This window comes from Balaenoptera physalus (assembly GCF_965194825.1).
Source record: "Balaenoptera physalus genome assembly, chromosome: 6".
In the NCBI taxonomy this organism is placed as follows: domain Eukaryota; kingdom Metazoa; phylum Chordata; class Mammalia; order Artiodactyla; family Balaenopteridae; genus Balaenoptera; species Balaenoptera physalus.
Window position 1 is genome coordinate 55,557,677 of NC_138885.1, and position 27,574 is coordinate 55,585,250.

General features: G+C 37.4%; 1 protein-coding gene across 7 annotated transcripts in view; it reads left to right on the top strand.

Moving 5' to 3' along the window:
- The first annotated feature begins 276 nt into the window (after window positions 1–276).
- TANK (TRAF family member associated NFKB activator) overlaps window positions 277–27,574 on the top strand; it is a 75,024-nt gene continuing 47,726 nt past the window's right edge. For 4 of the 7 annotated variants that reach the window (XR_014264639.1, XM_082465132.1, XM_082465135.1 and 1 more), the window contains exons 1-2: window positions 277–430; window positions 20,707–20,854. Coding sequence is in view for 6 of the 7 variants with exons in the window: in XM_082465132.1 (XP_082321258.1) it covers window positions 20,756–20,854 (99 nt within the window). In the remaining variant the exon portion in view is untranslated. Of the gene's footprint in view, window positions 431–16,731; window positions 16,921–18,308; window positions 18,378–20,706; window positions 20,855–27,574 lie in introns of all 7 variants that reach the window. The other 3 variants (XM_082465133.1, XM_082465134.1, XM_082465138.1) reach the window with 3 other exon arrangements.

A 27,574-nucleotide genomic window follows, 5' to 3' on the forward strand; every position in this document is an offset into this window, starting at 1 on the left:
CTTTAACAAGCCTCTCAGGTGATTCTTGCGTAATTCTCAGGTGATTCTCAGCTCACACACTGGGTGATGCTAGACCCTGTTATTTGTGGTTTGGCAAAAAGCTAGCCAACACACTCAGGTGACCTTGAAACTTGACATTGTATGCCTTTCCGTGGCTGTGGTTTTCCCTGCGAGGAGGGGCGGGGCTGTGCTGGGCGGGGCTTGGATGAGCGGGGCTTCGCTTGGATGAGCGGGACAGGGACGAGAGTGGGCGGGGCGGGGAGGGGCGGGGCCGAAGAGGTCAGGCCTGGAGAGGTGGAGGGTGAAGGGTTAATGCTCCGCGCGCAGGCGCTGCCCTCTGAACTGGAACGGAAAACAACTTCCGGTTGGAGTCACTCCGCCGGGCGCCGGCGACCCTAGGCGTGAGAGACTGCCGCGGAAGCCCTGAACTGTGAGTAAGAAACTTCGCGAGCTAGTTGGTGTGTCCGAAGCCGTCGGGCACGGCGACGGAGAACTTGTGTGTGTGAGCGAGAGGGATACGCTGGCCGTATGGGAGCCGCAGGGAGAGAAGCCGAGGAGCTGCAGAGACAACCAGTTCTGAGTGGGAAGGGACTTTGTGCGAGAGAAACCACCTGGGTCCCCATCCCCTAGCGGACCCGGGAGGGGCTTTCCGGGCCCGCGACGTCAGCGCAGCAACGACGGCCCCCGCTGCGACGGCAGCAGGCGAGGGATCCTGCCCGACTCCGCGTCGGCTGCTCTCGGTGATTTGACTTCTTGGCTAGCCACCGGGGAGGCAGGGCTTGCGATGTCAGGGTGAGCAGTGGACCCCGCCTGGAGGTCCCAGCCTCCTTTGAGGATGCGGGCTGCCTTCCAGAAGCTAGTACTATCGTTGTTACTCTTCCGAAAACTTCGTCGGTTCTTTCTGTTGTTTTTTCCCCAAGATTATTGCACAGTTCCGCTCTCAGCTTTCCTGTGGGGTGGCATCATAGCCTTGTCAATGAGAAGTTGGGTAACTTCCCCGAGGGTCACGGAGAGAATAGATGGCTGAGGCGGAAAGAGCAGAAGCAAACCCTGCCCCCAGTGGGAACCGGGCGTTAGGTGGAATCCCCAGCGCGGCGTAAACTGACTAGCGACGAGTTACGGGTGTCACAAGCTGTGCTTGTCACGAAGTGAAGAAAGAAGGGGGAAGACACTCAAACCAAAGAGTCTTTGTGTCTCTTATTATGCTGTAACAAGCAGAAGTAGTGCAGCCTTTGCTATGTAAAGTGTCATTTATCTCACAGATTCTTTTGACAAGTTATATCTTAAGAGAGAAACGGTAGTAAAGGAAGTGAAATGACATGAAAGTGAAGGAAAATAACGTGATCTGCTTCCCTACCACGGTTGGAATACACATTTCAAACGAGAGGTAGCAGAGAAGCAAGCTCTGTACTCTGCTGAAAAATTATTTTGCCCCTCTCATTAGGGAGGGGAGGAGAACCCTAAAGTGATAGTCATGCATAAAGCAGAAAATGTAACTCTTTCACAGCCCTCTCCCCAACCACAGGTACTCCAACGCCTTCCACATCTCTCTTATGTGTACGTAAACATGTTGTTTCGCTTTCTTACGAAAATGAGATCATATACGCATACAGTTCTATTATCTGGTTTTTCAGATGAAAAATATATGGTGGAAATCTTACCACATGTAGCTCTACTTTATCTTAATGTCAGCATGGTATTCCTTTGCATGGATGTACCATATGTAGTTAACCGCTTCTTGATATGGCCTGTCTATATATTTTGCCCTTGTTCTACAAAATTATCTGTATTTCATTAGGATACAGATATATTAATCCTCTGTGAATTATATGGCAAATATTTTCAAGAACTATCAGTCTTTGGTTTAAATGCCCAGGTTTTGTATCGCTTAAGAATGCTGTCCTTACTCAAAAATTATTAAAATATTTTCCTGTATTGTCTGTTAATGCTTTTTATAGTTTTGTATGCTTTACTCATTAAAACGTATGAGAATTATTTTTGTACATTGTATAAGATAGGGTTTAGCCATTTTTCCTGAAGTCATTTGCTGAAATCAATTCTTTCCCAACTGACTAGAAATACTACCTTAATATAGTAAATTTCCACCTGTACATGAGTCTTTTTTTTTTGGATTCTTCTGTTGCTGTGTTCTATTTGCCTCTTCCTATACAAATACCAATCTCTTTGATTAGGCACTTTTTAGTAATTCATAAAGCAAGTCCCTCTTCATTTGCCTCTTTCAAAATATCCTTGGTGATTGCGTTCTCTTCTCAGGTAAAATTTAAAGTAAACTGTTTTATGTTTCATTAAAACATAACTTTTGGGGGGGTTTAGCCATCCACTAATATTTTGTGACTGGTATGTAGATAATTCATATATCTGGCCAACTTTCTAAACTTATTAGTTGTAATAAAGTTTTTCTCTTGAATTTTCTAGGAAAACAGTCATCTAAATATAATCTTATCTCCTTCTTTATACTTCTTTCTTTCTTTGGTTTAATAAATTTCTAGCTTCTCCAGAACAGTGATACATAATAACATTGATTCAGGCCATCCTTATCATATTTCTTAGTTTGTGGATGTTTTTACTGTGTCATCATTAAATATGAATTTTAGAGTAAATTTCAAATAATTTTATTTATCAAGGAAGTGTCTTTAATATTTCTAGCTACTGGGATTTTTGCAGGGAATGGATTTTGGATTGTGTCTAAAGTTGGGTTTTTTTGTTTTTGTTTTTTCTTTTGGTCTGTTTGCATTGGCTAGCACTTGGAGAGCAGTTTTAACTAACAGATGTTGAGTGTTCATCTGGTCTGTATATTTCTTGTTGTCAAGATGATATCTTTTCATTACTACTTAACTAAACATTTTTATCAGGAGTAGAAGTTGAGTTCTGTCATACGGTATTTTGGCATCTATCATGGCCTATCATGTGCTTTTCTTCCTTGACGTGTTAGAATGGCAAATTGTTTTAGTAGATTTTTAGGGTTTTTATTGTTGTTGTTTTGTTTGTTTTTTGTGTTTTTTAAAATTTTTATTGGCGTATAGTTGATTTACAATGTTATGTTAGCTTCAGGTGTACAGCAAAGTGAATCAGTTATACATATACATACATCCACTTTTTTTTTTTTTTTAGATTCTTTTCCCATATGGGCCATTACAGAGTATTGAGTAGAGTTCCCTGTGCTATACAGCAAGTTCTTATTAGTTATCTATTTTATATATAGTAGTGTGTATATGTCAATCCCAATCTCCCAATTTATCCCTCCCCCACTTTCCCCCTTGGTAAGTTTGTTTTCTACATCTGTGACTCTACTTCTGTTTTGTAAATAAGTTCATTTTTAGCCTTGATTTCTAGTTTTTATTTATTTATTTATTTATTTATTTATTTATTTATTTATTTATTTATTTATTTATGGCTGTGTTGGGTCTTCGTTTCTGTGCGAGGGCTTTCTCTAGTTGAGGCAAGCAGGGGCCGCCCTTCATCGCGGTGCGTGGGCCTCTCACTATCGCGGCCTCTCTTGTTGCGGAGCACAGGCTCCAGACGCGCAGACTCAGCAATTGTGGCTCACGGGCCTAGTCGCTCCGCAGCATGCGGGATCCTCCCAGACCAGGGCTCGAACCCGCGTCCCCCGCATTGGCAGGCAGACTCCCAACCACTGCGCCACCAGGGAAGCCCGATTTCTAGTTTTTGAACCAACCTTACACTTGGTCATTGTGTAATATTCAAGCATATAGGTTTCTTTTCGGTCACATTTTTATTTAAAATCAGTAATTGAGTTTCATCTGTAGTTATCTTTTTACTGTTATCTTTGGCAGAGTTTGATGTCAAGGCTATGCTGATTTTCTGAAAAGAATTGAGAAGAGTTCCTTCTTTCTCTGCTCTGAGGTATTTTAAATACAGTCTTAAGAGCTCTCTATTTGAACCCATCTGTTTGATGGGTTCACTCATGAACCCATCTGAAAGTACAGTGGACCCTTGAATAACACTTGGGGGTTAGGGGTGCCGAGCCTACCAGCAGTTGAAAATCTGCATGTAATTTATAGTCAGCCCTCCGTGTCCGAGGTTCTGCATCCTCAGATTCAACCAACTGCAGATAGTATAGTACTGTAGTATATTTTTAGTGGGAAAAAAATTCACCTGTAAGTGTATCCATGCAGTTAAAACCCATGTTGTTCAAGGGTCAATTGTACATTGTTCTTAAAAACAGCAATAATATTCAGCAAAAAGGTCCAGAACTTTAAAAGGTGAACAAACAAAAACTCCTTAGAGTAAATCCTTATAAAAGAAAGGGTGTGAAACACCAGTAATGTCAAGAAAGAAGAACTGCTGTACTGATCCTGGTTATTTTTGTCCCCCATCTTTTTTTTTTTTTTCCCCCTGTTCTGGGAAAATGCTGTAGGTAGACTGAGGCTGATAATAAAGTGTTTTACTGTTTTTTCTCTTCTCTACTCCAGTTTATGAAGGAAAGAGTGTTGCTTCTACATGGGCAAGCTCTTCTATGCCCTGAAAGAAACCAAGAGGGAAACTCAACTGAGAAAGCATCAGTTTCACTTTGTCGTCATCAGCTTCCCAATTTTGCCAGGAAATTTCTTGCTTTAGAGGTAGTAACCAAGCTGACATTCTACTCTAGCCAAATCCCATAGAGGAGTTTCAAAATGAGTGGTTGAGAAAATATGCAAGCTCAGCATGCTTTTACTTATTTAATGTGAAGTGAAAATCAGTAGCACAGTCTAGGTATGTACATGGCCTGTGCACACACGTAAGAACAGGGCTGGCTTCCAAGGACTACAAACCATCCAACCAAAGCCCACCGTTTTACTCAGCTAACGGTTTACTGTTAATATGTGGATAGTATTGTATTATGTAATCTTCGGTAGAGTTATTAACTTTTATAAATGATTATTTCAAATACTTTTTGATTACTTTCAAGACTATTACCTTAGATAATGCAGTTTAACAGTATACATCTGTGAACTGTGGAGGAGACTTCAAGACACTCGTAAATGTTATTTACAGAATAATACAGGCATTATGTCAATGCTTGGATATTTGAGTATCTTAAATTATTATCTATTAATCTAGAACAAATAATTATTGGCATAATTTGGGGGGCATGCCCTAAATAAATAAGGACTTGCATGTTTTTTGAAAGCATACCTATTATCTATGAGGAAATGGTAAAAAATAGATAGCCTGTTGATGTAAAACTTCACTATTCTAACGACAGTTGATCCTTGAACAACACAGGGGTTAGGCATGCCAACCCTTTGCTCATTTGAAAATCTGCATATATTTTACAGTCAACCTTCTGTATCCAAGGTTCCTCCGTATCTGTGGTTCCACCATACTGGGAGTTCCACATCCAGGGATTCAACCAACCACAAATCATATAGTACTGTAGTATTTACTCTTGAAAATATCCGTGGATAGGTAGGCCTGTGCAGTTCAAACCTTTGTTGTTCAAGAGCCAACCGTATTCTTATGCTTTAGCTGATTAGCTCTTCCTACTATTTATCCTTTTGTTTTCTAACACCTTTCTAAGCATGAATAAATATTACTGTTCAATTTCAACTTGGTTGTGTTTAATTATGTCAAGCCAAATTTTAGTTTCTATTTTCTATTGGATTTATGTTGTGGCTGCCATTCCTCCCATGCTATCTTTTATGCTTGCCGCTTTGGTTTTCAGTCATGGGTAGAGGGAAAGAGGAGACTATTACCGAGAATAGGTAACCAAATTTCTTTTTGGTCCAGGACCAAGATTCTGAATCATTTTCAAAAAAGGATAAGAGAGAATATGTATTGAACTCCCTTGTGGGTGGGTGACTAATTAGTGTACAGTCTTTTGAACTACATGCAGTGTTTGACAGCTGTTCAAAAAAGTTGAGGAGGATTGGAACAGGCAGTGGTACCAGAGCCTTTGCAACTGAAAACAAGCCTTTGGGACCTATGTAATGCATATGTTATAGGTTTTCAATCCCTAGTCTATAAAAACATTTTTTTAAATTGTGGTGAAATTTACCACCTTAGCCATTTTTAAGTAGTGTTGAATGTATTCACATTGTGGTATTGTACAAGCAAGAAAAACATCCCTAAGAGACTTACTTTTTTTTAAGAAAAAAGTTTGGGAAGTAAATAACAATGATAATTATTTGTCTCATGGGGGAAATGTCCTGGACAGTAACCTGAGTTTTCCTCCTTTTACCTTCAGAGATACACTCTCTGTGATGGTAATTATCATTACTAAATTATGAGAGTAAACAGTTTGAGCACCAGTGATCTGTAATAGCTTTCACTTACCACCAATACTTTTTCTTTGCGAAAAAGAAGGGTCTATTGAAAATAGGTCGTTAACAGTGAAAACAGTCTGTCTTTCAAGTCATTGCTGTAAGGAATTATAGGAAATTGAGTGGACTAAGAAAAATAATATGAGTTCCATTTTGATGGTTACTTAGTTGAAGTTATAAGAATGCTTGAGATATTTGCAGTAGAATGAGGTATGGAGAATTGTTCTCTTGAGCAACAGAATAAACGCACTCAGGTAATTTTGCTGTGGAGAATGACTTGCTCTAAGGACAGAAATCAGGGACTCAGGTCCCTTCAAGATAATATACTATTGTAAATTGCTTGAAGAAAATCAACTGTTCCTGTGGGATATTTAAGTGGTTTTACTATTTATAGTTAATAAATATGTGGCTTTTACTTTAATGTAATTTCATGATTTTATATATTTGCTATCCCTAAACTAGAAATGCCTTTCCCTTGATATCGATGTTTTTCAACCTTTTTAAATCCATATTTCCTTTTTTATAAACATTAAAATACCACAAATCCTAGGAGATATGTGCCCTTCCTTCCCACGAAGTCCTCTCTTACACCTCCTCATACTGAATATAAACTTTCTCTTGCAGTTTTCCCCATCCAAGAATATTCTGTAGAGCCTTTCTTTATATGATTTATGAAAACAGATTTTTAATATTAAATAGCCATTTTAAACTGATAACTCCCCCTCCCCCATCTCCAGATTCCAACATGGCCCCTACTCAGAAGAGAGGATACCCCTTACATGGGCTGAGCAAGCTAACTGAGCAATGCAGTGTTTATGTTTACCTCAGATGGGTAGAACATCACATGCCTAATTTCCTTTTTGGTGTTAATACTATTTAGTTTTGCACTTCAACCCATAGAATTTGATAAACAGTTTGAGAGAGGTCCTACTGGAGATAAAAAAGGAAATGAGGCAAAGCTGAGACTCATGGGTGTGGTCTTTGGCTGTAAAGTCTTCTTTTAACTCTTAGAAGATAACACAAAAAGTTTCACCAAGTTTTAACATCCAGCAAACTGGAGAACCTGGTCTGGGGAGCTTTTGGTTTGATCAGTGGGATTGTCTTACCTTGTTTATCCTGATGCATTTAGCAATCCAGCTTATGAAAAAAATACAAAATCCAAATTCTGACATCGCTGGATCTATGATATTTAAGTTTCTATTATTTTAGCTGCCTGATTGGAACACAGTAACAGTGTAGTGCAGTGTGCTATGGGTATATCCATAACCGAAGTTTACAACCTGGAAAGTGAGAACAGAAATGCAAGCTGTCATTTTGGGGAATTGGCTGCTTGTGTTATGGAACTCTCTTAAAAGTGGGAAATGATCATAAGTAAATGTCAGGAGTGACAGTTTTTCTCTTCCATTTCCTTTCTTCAAGCAAGGAAAACACACATACTTTTTAGTGTCTTTAAAAGTTTACCTTAACCATCTAAGACAGAGGATGTTATTTTATTTATGTGTATATACTACATTATTGACTTATTTTCTGCTTTTTGCTTCTGTTGCTTTTTGTGAGTGAGGAGGCAAACATAGAGCTAAGATAGAGAAAAGACAGGATGTATCTCACTTATTCACCTCTTCGTTTGCTACGATGGCAACTTTTCTGAAATAGAATATGAACCCTTATTATTATTCATACCCTGAGGGGTTGGGAAAAGCAGGTGACTTTCTTTTCTAGGGCAGAGTGGAAGACGTCACAGTTACTCTATGGGATCCTTCCCCCATCCTGAAGCTTCTGTAGATTTAAACTGACCTCTTACCACAAGTGTGAACCCTGGTAGAACACTTACCCAGAAGCAGAATAGTCTCAGCAGTGGGGGAAACCCAGCAGAGGACCTTTTTCTACTTACTAAATCACCCACACTTGTCTCTACTTGTCCCCAAAAAGTTGACTTGTTAAAGATTTATAAATCATTTTAGGGGTGGAGGTGGTGGAAATCTACCTTTAGGCCTGTGATTCTTTTCAAACTTGAAATCCCAATGTATATAACTAATCACAGTTGAGCTGCTCTGGTTAAACTGGGCAATTGGTGGTAGAACATTGTTTGGCTCATACACCTACAGCCTCAGTGGAGCTCCAAAAGCACCACTACTTTCTTTGATTATTACTTTTTATTCAGGATTGGTTAGATATCATTTGGTATCATAATGCTGGTTGTCAAAGACAACAGGCTTAAGATATTTTTATCTATAAAATAAGGGAAGAAATGTTTGTTTAAAAAGAAGGAGGAGGACTTCCCTGGTGGCGCTGTGGTTAAGAATCCGCCTGCCAATGCAGGGGACATGGGTTTGAGCCCTGGTCCAGGAAAATCCCACATGCCGCAGAGCAACTAAGCCCATGCGCCACAACTACTGAGCCTGTGCTCTAGAGCCCACGAGCCACAACTACTGAGCCCGCATGCCACAACTACTGAAGCCCGAGCACCTAGAGCCCATGCTCCACAACAAGAGAAGCCACCACAATGAGAAGCCTGTGCACCTCAACGAAGAGTAGCCCCCGCTCGCCACAGCTAGAGAAAGCCTGCGCACAGCAATGAAGACCCAATGCAGCTAAAAATAAATAAATAAACAAACAAATAAAGAAGAAGGAGGGTGGGAGGAGTTAGAGTACCACTTCAGAAAATTTAACATCCAGATAGTAGGAGTCCCAGAAAGGGACACAGAAAGAATGAAATTGCCCAAAAAGTTATTCAAGAAAATTAGCAAGGACTGAAGGATGAACTTCCACATGGGTTAAGTACAAGATCAGAAATCAGAATGGCTCTGGACTTCAACAAAAACAAAAGGGAGCATAGTAAAACTTACAAAATTCTGAGGAAAAATTACTTCCAACCTAGAACTCTTAACCTGGCAAACTATCAGTTAAATCTGAGGGTAAAGATATTTTCAGTTATGCAGGGTCTCAAAAAATTTACTTTGCAGGCACTTTATCAGGAAGCTACTAGAGGGTTTACTCCACCAAATTGGGGAGTAAAACAAGAAGGATGAAGATTTGGGATGCTGAAAATGAGGGATTCAGCTAGAGAGAGAGGTGAATAAAGGGAATCATCAAATTCAAGTTGAAAGAGGGTCTCAAGATGAAGACTTTCCTCTAGGCATAGAAATCAACAAATCTAGTCTTGAGCAAGTCAGAAAGCTCAAGGAGAGATTCTTCTAAGTAGATGAAATTGATAGAATAATTGAAGTGTCTCAATGGATTGAGGAGTTGTAGTAATGATAATAAGAAATAAAACAAACAAGAAGTTTTTTCAGGAAAAATGTTTTTCAGGAAAGGAAAAGGAGCCATAGTATATTATATGGCTCAGCAGTGAATAGCATTAAGTAGTCATAAAAAAGTTAAAGTAGAATGCAAATCTAACTAAAAAATAGGATATAACTATATGAGGAGAATGGGGAGGATATAAAGGGAGGGGAGATTTTAAAGAGAGCTGAATCCTTATTTTGCAGAGTGGGAAGACAAGTAAAACTGAAAAATCAGTAGTGGCAATATTAGCATGTTATTTAGAGATACAGAGATAATACCAAAAAGAATCAACCAAAAGGGACTTCGCTGGTGGCGCAGTGGTTAAGAATCCGCCTGCCAATGCAGGGGACACGGGTTCGAGCCCTGGTCAGGGAAGATCCCACATGCTGCGGAGCAACTAAGCCCGTGTGCCACAACTGCTGAGCCTGCGCTCTAGAGCCTGTGTGCCACAACTACTGAAGCCCACATGCCTAGAGCCCGTGCTCCGCAACAAGAGAAGCCACTGCAATGAGAAGCCCGTGCACCGCAACGAAGAGTAGCCCCCGCTCGCTGCAACTAGAGAAAGCCCGTGTGCAGCAACGAAGAGCTGACGCAGCCAAAAATTAAAAATAAAATAAAAATAAATTTATTAAAAAAAAAAAAAGAGGAATCAACCAAAAGAACTGAAAATTGTTGCCAGGGTGAAGCAGGAAATGGGAAGGGAGGAGAGTAAGGTACTACTGTTTTTCTTAAACCTTATAAAGTTATTTTACTCATTAAAATGTAGATATGTTATGCTTTGATTAAAAATAAAGTAGGGCTTCCCTGGTAGCGCAGTGGTTGAGAATCTGCCTGCCAATGCAGGGGACACGGGTTCGAGCCCTGGTCTGGGAAGATCCCACATGCCGCGGAGCAACTAAGCCCGTGAGCCACAACTACTGAGCCTGCGCGTCTGGAGCCTGTGCTCCGCAACAAGAGAGGCCGCGATAGTGAGAGGCCCGCGCATGGCGATGAAGAGTAGCCCGCGCTCACCGCAACTGGAGAAAGCCCTCGCACAGAAACGAAGACCCAACACAGCCGAAAATAAATAAATAAATAAATTTAAAAAAAAAATAAAGTAAAAACTAAATTAGGGTGAAAAGAGCTAGGATGTTGGACTCTCACATCAAAGAGACCTGGATTTATCTTGGTCTTCCATTTTCTAATTCGTTGACCTCAGGCAACGTATTTAACCTTTTGGAGCTCAGTTTCCTTATCTGGAAAGGGAACATTAAAATAAGGTAGTTTATGTAAAGCAGCAAGCAATTTTTACCTCAGCAGGTGTCAGTCTCTACCCCTGTCCCTAATGTTTCCCAGGAGGAAATAGGGAACCACCACCACTGTTGGGAAGCTTCCCATTCAATTATAAGACTAAGATGGTCCTTCTGGTTCATAGCTGTGTGCCTATTCAGATTGAAGGCATGGCACTGGGATCTATGTTCTTTCTAAACTATCTGTAGATAGTTAGAGAATTTAAATAGAATTGAGATGATTTAGAGTATTGGTAGGGGTAGAATCAAGTTATAAGGACTGCTTGGTGGGAGAAGAGCTCTGGTCACACTCAGATTTCTCTTTCAGCATGAACTTCAGTGCAAATGCCATTAATGGTGTCTCTTCCATTAATAGAGAAAACAGTTGTCACATAGACTGATGAATTGTGGAAATTTCATGGAACCAAGATCAACAAGAGTGCTGTTGCTCTGGACCATCTGCCAAAATATCAAAATTCCTTTTTTTTTTTTTTTTTAAGAACATCTACCTTAGCAACTGCTATTTTTGTTTCTCAGTTCTATACACTTCTTTTGGAACAGTTCATAAAGCAGATCACTGTGGAACAAAAGGACACTTTATGAAAGCCTATTTCCCTGCCTTGGTGCATATTTGTGTAGTGTTTTACAGAGTACAGTGCTTTCCCAGTTATGACTTGATCCCCTATGGCAGTGATTCTAAATCTCTCACACTTGCTTCTCCCTCTTCCTCCTCTCACCGCCCCACCCCCACAAAAAAAAATTATGATCCAAGAAGTCTTGGACAGGTATGGCTGATCTGTTTTTTGAAACTGCCCTGGATTATTCTAATGTACTGACAGGTTGGGAACCCATGTCCTACAGCATGCTGTACCCCAGACATTCTAAACTGGGGCAGATGAGGGAACTGAGGTCCACAGAAAGGTTACAGCTTATTCACTCTCACCTATCAACAAGCATATCTAGACTGGACATGTTTTCTGCACTTCAACTCTGATTTTATCTTTGGTTGACTAGGCTTTTTAATTTTTATTCTCTGACTTGTATTAAGAGAGAAATTAACACATTTTACACAAGATGTGGTCTCAGTTAAAAATAAGATTTGGAATCTTTATTTTATAGCATCTTTTTATTTTTTCCAGATGCAAAAGGAAATGAAACAGAGAATCAAATTTTTTAATAAACTCTTGCTCCTCCACAGTAGGGTAGCATAACAAGTGTTGGGACTTAACTAGATCTGAATATTCACATTTGAGGAAAACTGGAGTGGCCCTCAAAAGAGTAGAGATTTGCGTAATTTTGGCACAGAGGCAGGTTTGAGAAGTTGGTTTGTCAGGCTACCCGGGGATTTTTAGTCCTGTCTTCAAGAGTATTCAGCAGTAGGAGTAAGAAAGTGTGTTGCATGGTATAAAAATGTTGTATCTGGTTTTAAACTTTTATCATATTATACATTTAAAGTCACAACCTAAACATCTTGGGAATGACTATGAATGGAGATCTGGATATCTCTGAAACCTTATTTATTTTCTCACTGGAGTTCTCTCAGTTACTTCTAATAAGACAAGTTGTGACTTGCAAACATTTGCCCAGCAGCCTCTAGGTGTCCTCAGGGAAATTAAAAGCAGGGGTATGAAGAGCCGTAGAGTTCTGTGCTGGTAATTAAGAGCACAGAGTACAGCTTATAATTATGTAGGCTTTTGCCTGTTCCCATTTATCATTGGTAATATTCTCAAGGCTAAATGACTGCTCAGCAATTTCAGCTGCGATTTAAGAGAAAATAGGCCTTTTTGTGAAAAGGTCCTCTGTCTCCCGAAGTTTCATTCTCTTTTCATAGAAGAGCTCTCTCCTTTCGTAGTGGTTATGATTTAGTAAATGACTCAGAGATGCTGGAGGGGCCCCTAATCTGTTAACTCATGAGATTTTAACTACTTCTTTTTCAAAAACAACTTTGCCCTTTATGAATCTGGTGCAACCTGTGTCATCTCTTCTGGTTGGGGGGACCTTTTTAAGATTACTGAAAATATTTTTTCACACTTTTTAAATTAAAACCAGAAGATAGGTACTAACGTTCTACTCTTGTGAAAGATCATTAATAATACTATTTCATTATCATAAATTTGGTAGAGTAGAAGAGAGAGACTTAAGAAAAATAACACATTCAAACACTCTACCAGAAAGTTATTTTTCTTGTTATTTAACACTGTATAAAGGTTAACAGAACAGAACGTTAGATAACATTCCTACCTGTTTGGCTAATAATGTCTTCATATAAGGTAACAGACTTATACTAAAATGCCTTACTATTTTATGCATATCCTAGTTTTCCTTCTGACATTGTCCAGTGGGCCTATCCTCTTTTTTGGTTTATATTTGGGAGAAAAAAAGTGTATATCTTGTGACACAAGGTGGTACAATAACAAGTATTGCTTCTTTCTCTCTCCACTGTTTTCTTTTTAAAAATGTAAGGGTTTTGTTTGTTTCTTTTTTGGTAAAAAGATGTTGGCCTGGTTGACTGTCAACCAGTATCAGAGGACATTAAAAACTTTAAGAATATAAGCAGGAGGGAAGGCATACTTAGCCATCATTTCTTCCTTTAGATTCCATTATCACTCAATTGGTACATTTTTCCTGACTGTTGTTAATTATGTCTCTGTTAGCACTTTTGTTCAAAATTGAATTCAATATCCTCTCCTCTTCCCCTCAGTATTTCTTCCTGTTTCTCTGTGGCTGACTAGCATCACTGTTTGCCTAATTTTTGAAAAATATGGCTGGTAAACTATCTTTAACAAAATAACCTGGTTACTTTACTTATTAAAATATAGATTATAGGACTCCTTCCCAGGCCAACTGATTCAGAATTGCTGGGCCCTGAATGCTTCCTTCTTGTCTGTTGTACAGATCCAGTTGGCCAACAAATCCTGTTGATTCTGCCTTTAAAATGTGTCTTGAATCCATTCATCTTTCATTTTCCCTACTCTAGTTTAAGCCCTCATCTTTCACCCAGAATACAGCAGTAGTTTCTTATGGATATCCTCACTTTGTCACCCTCATTAGTTTATATTCCCTGCTGGTATCCAGTTAATCTTTCTAAAACATATCCATCTCCTGCTTGACAATCCTCCATTATTCCTTAATGTTAGCAAGTTAAAGTCTAAATTTCTTGGAGTGACATTCAAGGTCTACTGCAATCTGGCCGTATCTAAATCTGCTGTGTATAGTTTAAGTAGTTAGTGCACTCTGTAACTCTAGGGTGTAACTCTTTCCTATTATGGTCTACATGAATGGTACCCATAGGGTTCTTTCAGTGCAGCACAATCACACATGGTGGCCTTGACTATGCACCTGTCTTAGCACCCTGACCTCTCCATCCTCTCTGTACATACACCTTACTTTCATAAATACAATACTCACCACCAGTCCCTAAATGCACTATACTAGTGATTTCTCAGAGCCTCTGCTCTTTCTGAGTGAATGTTCTTTCCCCTCTCATTCTCTACTTGTTGAAATCCTTCTCATATTTCAGGGCCCAGTATAAGCGTCAGATCCTCTGTGAAGCCTTCCACAGTTCCTCTCATGTTAATTGTTCCTTCTATTGAGCCTTTTTCCTGCTTATACTCTTTATTTAACAGTTCTTTCTTTTCTTCTTCTTTTGAAATAAAACTTAAATACAATGAAATGTACAAATCTTGAGTGATCCTTTGGGTCAGTTCCTACAAATGCTTCTACCTGTGTTTCCCAGATACCTATCAAGATATGCTTATACATTTTTACACATTTATAATTGACCTGCTAATATGGTTAATCACTTCCATGTGTTTCTGCCTTACTAAATTATAAGCTCTAATTAGAGCTTAAAAGGCAAAGACTGTGAGTTTGTCTCTTTCCCCTACTGTGTGTTCAGCACTGAACCAGTCTTGAATATTGTACCAGTTAGGGTACAGCTCAGCTCCTCTCAGTTAGGATACAGCTCAGCCCCAAAGACAGTGGCTTAAACAAATAAGACAGATATTTTATTTCTCTCACGTATTAGAATTCAAAGTATAAGATGTCCAGAGCTGATCTGGCAGCTCTGTTACAATTCAAAGTATAAGATGTCCAGAGCTGATCTGGCAGCTCCACAGTGTCAAGGACCTGGGCATCTTCATTCTTGTTGTTCCACATCTCCTTGTTCCACCATCCTGGAAGTGTTGCCCTCACCACAGTGTTTCGGGTGACTAACCACAATATTCCATCCAACTGGGAAAGGGAAAAAGAAGAGAGCTTGTCTTGGAAGTTACACTTACTAGCCGATGACCAGAACACAGTCACATGACCACATCAGCTAAAAATCAGGAATACTAGAAGAGGAGAGAATGGATATTGAGGAACAGTTAACAGATATTGCTTCATATATGATCTCAATCTTCACAATAAACCTACAAACTATGTATAAGAAAACTAATACTCAGAGAAGCTAAGTAAATGGCTAGAAAACTGCAGATCTGAGATCTGAATTCAAAGCCTGTACTTTTTTTTTTCATTCTACCTAGTAAAGTGTTAGGAGGGACTATATAATTGTTATTAAATAAAGTCATTAATTTTCACAGTTACATCATGTATTTTCATATCACATATTTTCACAGTATCATATCTCTTCTAGGACATCCCATATAACTTTATTCCATACTTCTCACTATCTTTAAATGAATTACCATATCAACTGGCTTGTAACTTTTAAATCCATGATATCATTTATGAGGAAAAATAAATCACTATATTTGCCAAGCAAAAGCTTCTATACTCTGTATTTGTTTAGAAATGCTGTCTAATCATAAAGTTGAAGGAGATTATGTCTTGTAACCCCTTCATTTTAAAAGCAAGGAAAATCGAGGTCCAGAGCAGATATAGGACTTGTCCTTTATTTCATTACTACCCTTGCTTCTTTTCAAGCATCATGGACAAGCACTAGCCTAATTAATCACTTCTATAAGTAACCGTAATTGTTATACTTAAGAATTGTCTCAGGTTTGCAGAGTTGTCCTGATCTGGAAGTTCAAACTGAACGATGCATAAGAAATGTATGTAATCCTGGGCTGTTTTGGTGAAGAATGGATATTATCTAGCACAAAAAAACATCTTTATAGCTGTCAGGAACCTGTTTTAGAAAGGATGACTGCTATTTGACAGTCAAATAAAAGGAATGGGTGAGGTCATCCCTACCCATAATTCAAAACCCAAGTCAAATGCCATCTACCTCTCAAAGCCTTTCCTAAACCTTGTAAATAGATGTGAGCACTTCCCTTTCCAAACTCTAGCCTTTAAATATCTCCAGGTACTCATATATATTCTTTAAGTTACAGCTAATGGTGCCTTGGTCAGGGTAGTTTTCATGTCTGTTTTGTTTTCACTACATCAGTGGCGCCCAGCCCAGGCTTTGTTTTTTGTTGACACTCAGTAAATGTTTTATGGAATGAAATATCCATCATGGTATTCTAGGAGAATACTTTGCAGCTGGCTTTAATAAACAATTCTTGAACTAAGAGTTTCAAAGATTTAGTCCCAGTCACTTGCTTATAGCCTTGTAGCTGTATGCAGGTCATTTAACTCCTCTGAGCCTTATCAGTCAGATTGGAATACGAGTAACAGGAAATGAAGAGCTGGTGAAAAACTTTGTAAAAGGAACACAACATTAAGGTGACACTATCCCTAAAGCCCCTTGCTGCATCCCACATAGTGCCTTACATGTATTAAGCGAACAAGTACTTCAGTTTTTCTAATTTAATTGAATCATAATGGCATATATGTTATTGAAGTCAAAGTTTGGCCCTAGTAGTTGACACACCTTTGTTGGAGCTGGGAAATTTTACCAAGGGAAAATAAAATTATTGCCCTCATGCAGGCTGATTCTCCTATCCTAGAACAGTTTCATTATGAACCAAGGATCAATGAAAGAGGAAGCAGCCTGATGCCCAGGGATTTTCTTAGTACTTCTTCCTGTGCAAGCACATGCTGGACCTGGGAGGCAGAATAGGAACTTGCCACCCTCCATTTTCCATCTTACAGGAACAACCCAAAGGAAAAAAGGAACTTCTGTCAGAGGAATAGAGGTGGGTGTGACAGGACTATCCTGAAGCCAGGATTACCCTGGGGGTGGGATGCTTTGTATTCTGCCCACCCAGCTACTGTCTTGGGCATCAGTGAGTTAAGTTTTTCCTTGTGGAGGAAACCAGTAAACCAAACCCAGAAATAAAGAAATTACCACTGAAGGCTTTCCTTAAAATACATTTAAAAGAGTGAAGCCATAACTAGAAGAATGTTTCCAAGGCAGAGCTGGCTCTAGCTTGGACCTCCTGGGTTTAGGGGATGAGAGTGGCCATTTGATTTGAGTTTGAGCATGTTTATTATAAATAAAACCATTTCCCTGGAGCCTGGCAAGTTTTGCAGAAGGCATACCAAAATGTAATTGAATTGTGACTGCCTCTTAAATTGTGAAATTAATTTTACACTTAACAAATGCTTTAAAAAATAGAGGAACAAGTGGCTTTAAAGTTCAGGGTGTTAATATTTGAAATCTGTCCAATTTAATTAGCTGGGTCCCAGAGACTGTTTCCTTTTTCTCTGGTCAGTGTCACTGATCTAACACCCAATTTTCTTGGTTGTGAGATAGGAATTGAATGTATCATTTATTTAGTTGTATTGACCTGAATCATATCTCCCCAGCATACATTCTTATTTCAGGAAATAGGATGCATCCATGTGGAATTTACTCAGTAACTCTTCCTAGTGACATTTGTGTGATCTAATTCAAGGAACTGAAATGAAGGCTGCACATGATTTACTTGCATATGATGCAGCTGTTTTTAGTACTGTATTTACATTTTTAAAAACAAGAATGCACCTTCTTGATGGAACAGACATACATTTTTAGATTCACAGACTCAAGAACTGTAGAACAAAGAAGTTTCTTAGAAATTGAATCCAGACATCTTTTTTTGTTTTGAAGAGATAGAAACTTGAGTCCAAAAAGATTTAGTGGCCCTGAACTAAGCTCACAGGGTCAGTCAGTGATAGAACAAAACAAGAAACTAGATAGGTTCCCAATTCAAGCCTCTTGTTTGTCCCAGATAAATATAGGTGTGGTTTACATTGACAATTTGTTATGACATCTGCAGCTTATTAAGACAGTGATAGACAACCTAGCCACTTAGCTAATTAAATCATCTAATTTCTGCATGAGCATATTACAGTATACTATAGTCCCTGTAGCTACCTACCCTTATTTTTCTTTTCCTTCTTATATACTTATTTTTAATCTTGTGTGTTTTTTTAAGCCACCCTAAATCACTTTTTTGAATGATAATAGTATCTAAATAAATACTCAAAGTGACGCTTTGTGTTCATGCTAATTACTCATGTTTCCATAGTGTCTATGGTATGTCAGAGATCCTGGCAATGTTAATTATCCTAACAGTATTTCATCTTTTCCATCTATCAGAGGTAGCAGTAAAAACAAATTTCAAGTGGAGTGCCTAAAAAATATATCATTCTTTCATTGCTTCATAAGGTAAAGACACTGTAATCCCCATAATAAAATTCTTGAAATTGTTTTTATCAAGCCTAGAAAATAACTTAGGAGTGTATTTAGTATCTTAAAGTGAAAGACTGGCTGATGGGATTGAAATGTTACCTAGGTATTCAAAAGGGCATTGTGATTTATGGTCAACTGATTTTCACCAAGGCTGCCAAGGGCATTCAGTGGGAAAAGAATAGCCTTTTCAACAAATGATACCAGGACAACTGGCTAGCCACATGCAGAGGAATGAATCTGGAGCCCTACCTCATACCATATTATACAAATTAACGCAATATGAATCAAAGATCTAAATGTAAAAGCTAAAATTATAAAATTTCTAAAAGGAAATGCAGGTGAAAATCCATGTGATCTTGGGTTAGGCAATGGTTTCTTAGATATGATATGAAAAGCACAAGAACAAAAAAAAAATAGATAAATTGGACTTCATCAAACTAAAAACTTTGTCAAAGGACACTATCAAAGAAATGAAAAGATAATCTATAGAATGGGAGAAAATATTACAAATTATATATATATGTATGTATATATGAAAAGTGGGCAAAGGACTTGACTAGACATTTCTCCAAAGAAGATACACAAATGACCAATAAGCACTGTAAAGATGCTCAACATCAAAACTGATGAGGTATCACTTCATACCCCCTAGGATCGTAGCATATAATTTTAAAATGGGCAACAATTATTGGTGAAGATGTGGAGAAATTGGAACTCTTGTACGTTGCTAGTGGAAATATAAAATGGTACAGCTTCTGTGGAAATGTCTGGAACTTTTGTGGCAGTTCCTCAAAAAGTTAAACATAATTGTCATCTCTCCCAGGAATTCTGCTCCCAGGCATATATCTAAGAGATTAAAAACATATGTTCACACAGATATGTACACACAAATTGTAGCTTTATTCAAAATAACCAAAAAGTGGAAACAACCCAAATGTCCATTAACTGAGAAATGAATAAACAAAATGTAGTATATTCATAAAATGAAATATTATTCAGACATAAAAAACAATGAAGTACTGTTACATGCTACAACATGGATAAAGGTTGGAAATATTATGCTACATGAAAAAAGCCAGACAAAAAGGCCATGTATTTTATGACTCCAAACGTCCAAAGTAGGCAAATCCATAGAGTCAGAAAGTAGATTAGTGGTTGTCAGGGGATAGAAGGGAGATGTGAATTGGGACTAACTGCTAATAGGTACAGGGTTTCTTTCTGAGGTGATAAAAATGTTCTGTGATTAGATATTGGTGATGGTTACACAACATTGTGAATATACTGAAAACCACAGAAGTGTATACTTTAGAATGGTGAATTTATGTTATATGAACATCTTAATGTAAAATACTGAAAGTTTTTTAAAGCATGTATACCCGAAGATAAAGTAAAGGTGTTTTAAAAGGTTAGAGACTGTTATGAAGGATTTCCAATCATAAGGGAGTGAAATAATTTGGTACCCCCCAAATCCCCTATGACTGATAGAGAACTTTGTCTACTCTGTGGCTTTCAGAGGATTAAGAGAAAGGCTCTGTGGTGTGGTTTTTACAGCTTGACAGGAAGAATCAGTCATTAGATGACCCTCTGCTCAGAGTCAGGGAATGTCGTTAGAGCTGTTATGCAAGTTGAGACGATAAAAGTAAATTACCTCCACTGAGTAAATCACCTGTAGTTCAGAAATAGCAAAAAAGTTGGAAAACTAATAGAGCATAGGGGTAGGACTGATGGGATGTGATTTTTCTTTTTTAATGTACAGTCCAACAGCAGCTCTCCCTAGATTTTGTGCTAAAATAAGAGCATTTTCACACATTTTAATTGCTCTGTGGTAACAACAGTGTGAACTCCATCCACAAACATTTATCTACTTAATTTTGCTCTAATTTCAGTGTAGCAAGCATTTACCTTGTAAGTGGGAGTAACTGTCCATTTAGTAAAAAGAAGTCCCTTCTCACATTGCTAATCCTGTTGTGCATTTCTGTAATAAAGATTAATAAGAAATGGCCTTTTATATTTTTCCATTTTTAGCTTGCATTTATAGAATACCATTTACAAAGTAACATCTTTATGAACTGGAACCCTAATTGCTCCTTAAACATTAGTAAAGAATATTTAAAAATTGTAGAAGTTAAGGCTTTACAATTTTCTGATCAGGATTTTAAATGAGGCTTTTTTGCCTTTATAAAACATTATAGTACTTGGTGCTATAATGTTCATGATAAACCATATAGAACTGTCTTTGAGGTACATTTTTTAAATGAGATTTATATAACTTAATAGCTATCTAAATTTTTCAATTATTTTCCAGACCTGTCATTTACTCCATCATTTATAGTGATGCTACAGGACGGAGAGGAATGGATAAAAACATTGGCGAGCAACTCAATAAAGCTTATGAAGCCTTTCGACAGGCATGCATGGATAGAGATTCAGCAGTAAAAGAACTACAGCAAAAGGTATGTGGTTTTGGTTTTGAAAGTTATTTACCCTGGTAAATGGAATTTGAGTCTTGTGCAATGGAAAATATTATATTGTTAGAAAGTGCCTTGAAGAACTAAAACACAGTGATATATTAATGGATGAAATTTGAGATTTTTATTTACTATCTTTTTTAAAGCCATTGTGACCTGTGGGAAGAATTCATTTTAAGGTGATTGTATTGAGGAAAGATAAGAATGTTATCTTCCATAAATAATTTTTAAATAAAATGACAAACTGAAAGTCAGAAGTATTACTATCTCAGCTAGTTTTATTTTTTGGTTTTTTTTTTACATTGTTATTTGGCTGGTGAGAGGACTGTACAAATCTTAAAATATCCTGGAACTAAATTTGTTATTAATTTATAATAGTCTTCCATTCTTTAAATGTAACAGTTAAAAATCAACTATTTCAGTGAAGTCTTTAGTGGCTTACCAGAATGTTCAGCTTTTTAAAACTACTCCTGTACACATAAAACTTCTGTTTAGTGCTTTTAGTTTCAAAAGAAAGTAAATTGGAAGAAAGGTATACCCAGGCAAAAATTACTCAGTCTAGTAGTTACCAGGCACATGTCTGTTATTGGTCCATTATAAGGTTTTCACTGATCTACAGCAAAATGAGAAAAATGAGAATAATGTAATGAACTTCTTACAATGCTGAATTTGTTCCGTTTAAAATTCTGTCCTTTATTCTGATACTGTTTCCATGTTTCTGTACTGTCAGAATAAAGAGCAAAATTTTATTAACATATATATTCATTGAATGATGATCATAGAGTTTTTTGTTCGCTTGTTTAATATCATTACTTAGTGTTTTGGGGGTCCCCAATACCACCCACACATTCTGCGATTCTCTAGAAGGACTCACAGGACTTAGTATACTGTCATACTCAGAGCTAAGATTTATTACAGAGACATCGTAAAGATACACAGCCAGATCACTAATGGAAAAAGACATAAGGTGGAGTCTAGAGGAATCTGTGCGCAGGCTTTCTACGCTCTTTCCCTCCTGTGAGAGGTCACACAGAGTGCACCCTCTCTCCAGCTTCAAAAATTCACTCAACACACTTGCAGTGTTTTGGCATGGGGAACTCCATTTGAGACTCAAGAGCTTGGGTTTTTTTTAAGGGCTGGTTACATAGGCACCCTCTGTCAACCAAAATTTCAGATTCTCAGAAAGAAAGTAGTTATTCACCATAAATCTCATGGTATAGTCTAAGTAGGCTGGCACAGCATTTAGAATCTTATCACTTAAATGTTTTCAAAAATCAAGTTCCCAGATGCCGTCAAGGGCCAGCCTTGCAAATAGGCCTTTCTGAAGATAAACAGCCTAAGGCCTGCTATGTTAAATTATTCCTGCACAGGCAGTTGAAAGTGGAGGATCTTATGTTGGTTCCCTCAATTAAAAAAAAAAATTTACTAGCCTGTGAAATTCTGAAGTCTAAGAAATATGCTAGCCATGCGGTTCTTAGTTTCTTCCATAAATATAGGAACTACACAATTCCCTTCCTCCTTTCCATTTGATACATCTACTATAAAGCTAGCTGTTATACATACTTCACTGCATTCCTCAGAAATTATCATTATTCTTTGTGATTCTCCTTTTGATTTACAAAAGAATACTCACAGTTATACAGGTAAACTTAATGGGCTAGAGGTCTTCATTAGGGGTGCATAAGAGAAACAGAGATGGGATAATGACAGGCACTTTCTCGATTATTGAAATGAAGTTTGGATTTCTTTTCCTTTCCAGTTCATGTATAAGGCATAATCACTTTTTAAAAAACAAAACAAAAACTCCCAGCTTTTATTCTTCTTATTTTCCCATTAGGTTCATTAAGAAACTTCAACAATGCTGTACTTGTTCTAGGAAAGTTAGGAAACACAGAATTAGGGAAAAGGAGTATTGAGATATTCTTGGGTTAAGGCAGACACAGGAATTTCTCTGTCTCCTCCTCTTTCTGCACTGGCCAGTGGTAAGCAATTGAAAACTTTTTTAATTTAATCTCTTATCTGCCATGGAAGAACCCTTCACTCACAGCAGCAATTATCTTAAAGAGGGGAAAGGGAAATATTTTTTTACATTTCTCAAGAACAGGGGAAGAAAAAATGTATACTATATATTCTTATATGTTAAACTCTAAATATCCTGATTTATTTAAGAAACATGATTGAGTGTCTGCTGTGTACTGGGTCCTTAATGAGGTTCTGAGAATACTGAAATAAAATATAGTTTATGTCCTTAAGGAACTTTCAATAAGTAAAAAAGGAAAATCAAGTTATTCCCATAGCATACTAAGTGCTACAGTAGAGATCTGTGCAGGATAATATGTGAGCACAGAGAAGAGGCATCTGTCTCAGTCTGGAAGGATCGGGTCATAAGCCCACTACTAAGCCCAACCCTTTAGCTAAGATTAGGAGGAGTTGGGTAAATTAGGGAAGACGGATCCTGCAAGCAGAGAGAGAATAGTATATAATAAAATCTTGGAAATGAGGGAATGTATGGTATGTTTTATGTACCATAAGGTGATCCTATGGCTCCAAAAGGAACTATAGGGCAGTATAGGAAAAGAAGCTGTGAAGGTAGATTAGAGCCCTATCTCGATGATTATGACTATGTAGTTTGTACTGTATTCTTATTCATTCAAAATTTATTGAAGGATTTAATATATGCTTTAGAAAAGTCTTCCTGACAGTGGGATAGAGGATAAATAGGATAGAGAATAGTCTGGAATTCACTCAGCAAACATATATTGATGCTAAGCAATGGTCTAAGATCCAGGAATATAAAAATAAGTGGCAACCATCAAGTTGCATTTATATATATATACATATATATGTATATATATGTATATATATATATTAAAAATTATATTTCTATTAATATACATATATTAAATACGTATGTACATATGCTTCAATTTACAAGAGAAAGAATGAATGCAGTCATTTCAAGTGATCAAAATGAGGACTTAAATTAAGCATTGGGACTAAATTTGGGAAGAAATCTAAGATTTATTTAGGAGATAGAATGAAAAGCAGGTGGCATCTGAATGTAGGCCACTTCTGAGGGTGATGGCATAGATTCTAAGATGATACCCATGTATCTGGAAGAGAAGACTGGATTAATCGTGGTGCTGATGAACTGAAACCAAGAATGGAGAAGAAGGTTCAGATTTAAGGGATTGGGAAATAAGATGTATAATTAGATTTTAGTTATTAGGTTTGGTTACCTATGGGACATGCAGGTGAAAATGTCCAATGGATGGTTGCAAATATGGACCTAAAAGCCTAGGTAGAGTTCTGAATTGGAGATTATAGATATAGGTTATAGAACAACAGATTTCATCATAGCCTTGAATGTTTATAACATTTCTGAGTTATATGTATGGGGTGAAGGAATATATGAAGGACAGGAGGGTAAGAGGAAGAAAATAAGGAAAACCAGTTGGTCGCTGGAGATTCAGAAATAGGTTAAGGAATTTACTATGAACAAGAGGAGAAACACCCATTCCTCTAAGAATTGGAGGCAGCAAGAGAGAGAAATAGCTGCAAATGAAAATAAGTTTGCAGATAAGAGGTGGAGGTGGCAGGAAGTTAAAAGGGTTATCATGAATCACTTATATCTGGAATCCAAAAAAAGTCAAACCTGTAAAAAACAGAGAGTAAAATGGTGGTTACTAAGGAATTGGAGCGGGGCAGATAAGACTGATGGTATTTAAATTTGTAACAAGTAGTAAATAAGCCATAGAGATCCAATGCACAGTATAACAAATATAATAGTATTGTACTATAATTATTTAATGTGATAAATATGACTGCAACAATCCTATTGCAATATATAAATGTATCAAAGTAACACACTTTACACCTTAAACTTACAAAATGTTACGTGTCAAATTTATTCAATTTAAAAAATCAAATAAACAAAAAATAGTAGGGTTAACATATGAGAGTCCATTTTTTTCCTGTGAAATACAAGATAAGGTCATCTACTGAGTGAAATGATTTTCGGATATTCTGAAAGTGGTAATAAAGACTTGAAAGCTTCAGTTAAGAAAAGAAAGAAGAAAAATTTTGCATCCAGCCTTTACCATGAATTTTTGGTGGTGTCAATCCATGTTTGCTGGTTATTTTTTCAGCAAGTTTCTTGATATAGAAGTAGAACAAATGGGTGGCCAAATTCAGGATTAAGAGATTGTAGAGTTAAGAGTAGAAGAATTTCTGGTTAGGTGGCCAGAAAGTGCGTACTAAAGCAATTGAAATATGTGCTTTGCGATATAAGCTAAAATCAGAAAGAAGCTAATCTAGGAGGAATCTAACAGACTAAGAACAAAAAGAGGGTTTATGGCTGAAGTGTTCATGAAGTGAGAGAACAGATACAGAGGGAGTAGAAGAATGTGAGAGTTCAAAGGATAGGTTATTGTCAATGAGTAAATATTGATGTTTAGGATCTTCTATCTTCATAATGAGTCATAAAAGTGGGTAGCTGGAATGCGATTGAGGAATTCAAGAAACTCTAAGACTAGAGCAATTCTCCTAGAATGGTGGTAGGTTTAGGAGCATTTAGAGGGACTGTTGTGAAAAGAAGAGCAAAAATTCTTGAATGTGAGGAAATGACTAGTATCTTGGAAGATAACTGTTTTGAGGAGAGACTGGTATAATTGAATGCCTTGTGAATGGTCTTTTGCTTAAGTTTAAACGAGTAATGGCCCAGAAGTGGCAATAATGAAGCAAGATCATACTTATCTTTTTGTTCTCCCACATCTAACTCCATCACCCAGCCCCTGTGGTTTGATATGACACTAGACAGCTTCATATGAGGGGGTTACAGAGGCATCTGTATCCTCAAGAGACAACATAATTATTCCCATTTTAATGTGAGATGCCAGGCTTGCTGAAATGCACATTCTTAACCACTTAACCACTGGACCACCAGGGAAGTAACATGGCCCTTTCAAAAGAACAAAATAAATTTCCAGAAACAGCCCCTGAAGAAACACATGCATCAGACTTAATAGACAAAGACTTTAAAATAACTGTTGTAAATATGCTCAAAGAGCTGAAGGAAGCCAGACTCAAAGAAGTAAAGGAAATCAGGAAAGCAATAATATGAACAAAATAAAAATTTTACTAGAGGGGTTCAAGAATACACTTGAACAGGCAGAGGAAAGAATCAATGAACTTAAAGACAGGTCATTTGAAAAAATGGAGCCTGAGGTACAAGAAGAAAAAAGAAAGAAAAGTCAACAGAACCTAAGGGACTTATAGGACACTATCAAGTGCAGCAATATATGCATCATGGGAGAAGGAGAAGAGAGAAATTCTTTTGAAGAAATAGATTATTTGAATAAATAATAAAACTTCTCAAGTTTGAGGAATAACATGGATATACAAATCCAGGAAGCTCAACACACTTCATGTAGTATAAATCCAGGAGTCCTACATCAAGACAAATTATAATCAAACTGTTGAAAGACAAAGGTAGAATCTGGAAAGCAGCAGGAGGAAAGTGACTCATCATGTACAAGGGAGCCCCAGTAAGGCTGTCAGTGGATTTCTCAGCAAAAACCTTGCAGACCAGAAGACAATGGGATGATGTATTTAAAGTATTGAAGGAAAAAAACTGTTAACCAAGAATTTTATATCTGGCAAAACTGTCCTTCAGAAATGAGGGAGAAATTAAAATATTCCCAGACACACAAAAGTGGAAGGAGTTCATTACCCCTAGACCTGACTTACAAGAAGTGCTAAGGAATGTCCAAGTTGAAGTGAAAGAGTGCTAGAGAGTAACTTGAAGCCAAGTAACAATATAAAGTCCTCTGGGAAAGGTAAATACATAGACAAATATAAAAATCAGTATTATTGTAATTTTGGTTTGTAACTCTGCTTTTTATTTTCTACAGGATTTAAAAGACAGATGTATAAAAAATAATTTTAAGTCTATATTAATGGGTACACAGCATATAAAGGTGAAATTTGTGACATCAATAACAAAGTGGGGGGCAGAGCTGTAAAGGCATAAGGTTTTTGTATGCAACTGAAGTTAAGTTGTTGTCAATTTGAGATAGATTGTCATAACTTCAGGATATTATATGTAATCTCAGTGATAACCACAAAGAAAATATAAAATATGCACAAAAGGAAAGGAGAAGGGAATCAAAGTGTGTCACTACAAAAAACCAACTAAATACAGAGGAAGGCAGTAGCAGAATAAATGAGGAACAAAATGCTATAAGACATACAAAAAATAAAGAACAAAATGACAAAAGTAAGTACTTCCCTATGGGTAATTACTTTAAGTGTAAATGGGTCACACCCTACTCAAAAGACATAGATTAGCATAATGGATAAAAAACAGGATTCCACTATGTGCTGTCTGTAAGACTCACTTTAGATTTTAAAACATGCATAGATTGAAAATGAAAGGATGGGAAAAGACTCCATGCAAATAGTAACCAAAAGAGAGCAAGTGTGGCTATACTAATATCAGACAAAGTAGACTTTATGTCAAAAATTGTTACAAAAAAAAGGAGGGACATTACATAGTGATAAAAGGATCACGGTATCAAGAAGATTTAACAGTTATAAACATATATGCACTGAACATCAAAACTCAAAAATATACGAAGCACACATTTATAGTATTTAAGGGAAGAAATAGATGACTCTACAGTAACAGTAGGCGGCTTCAATATC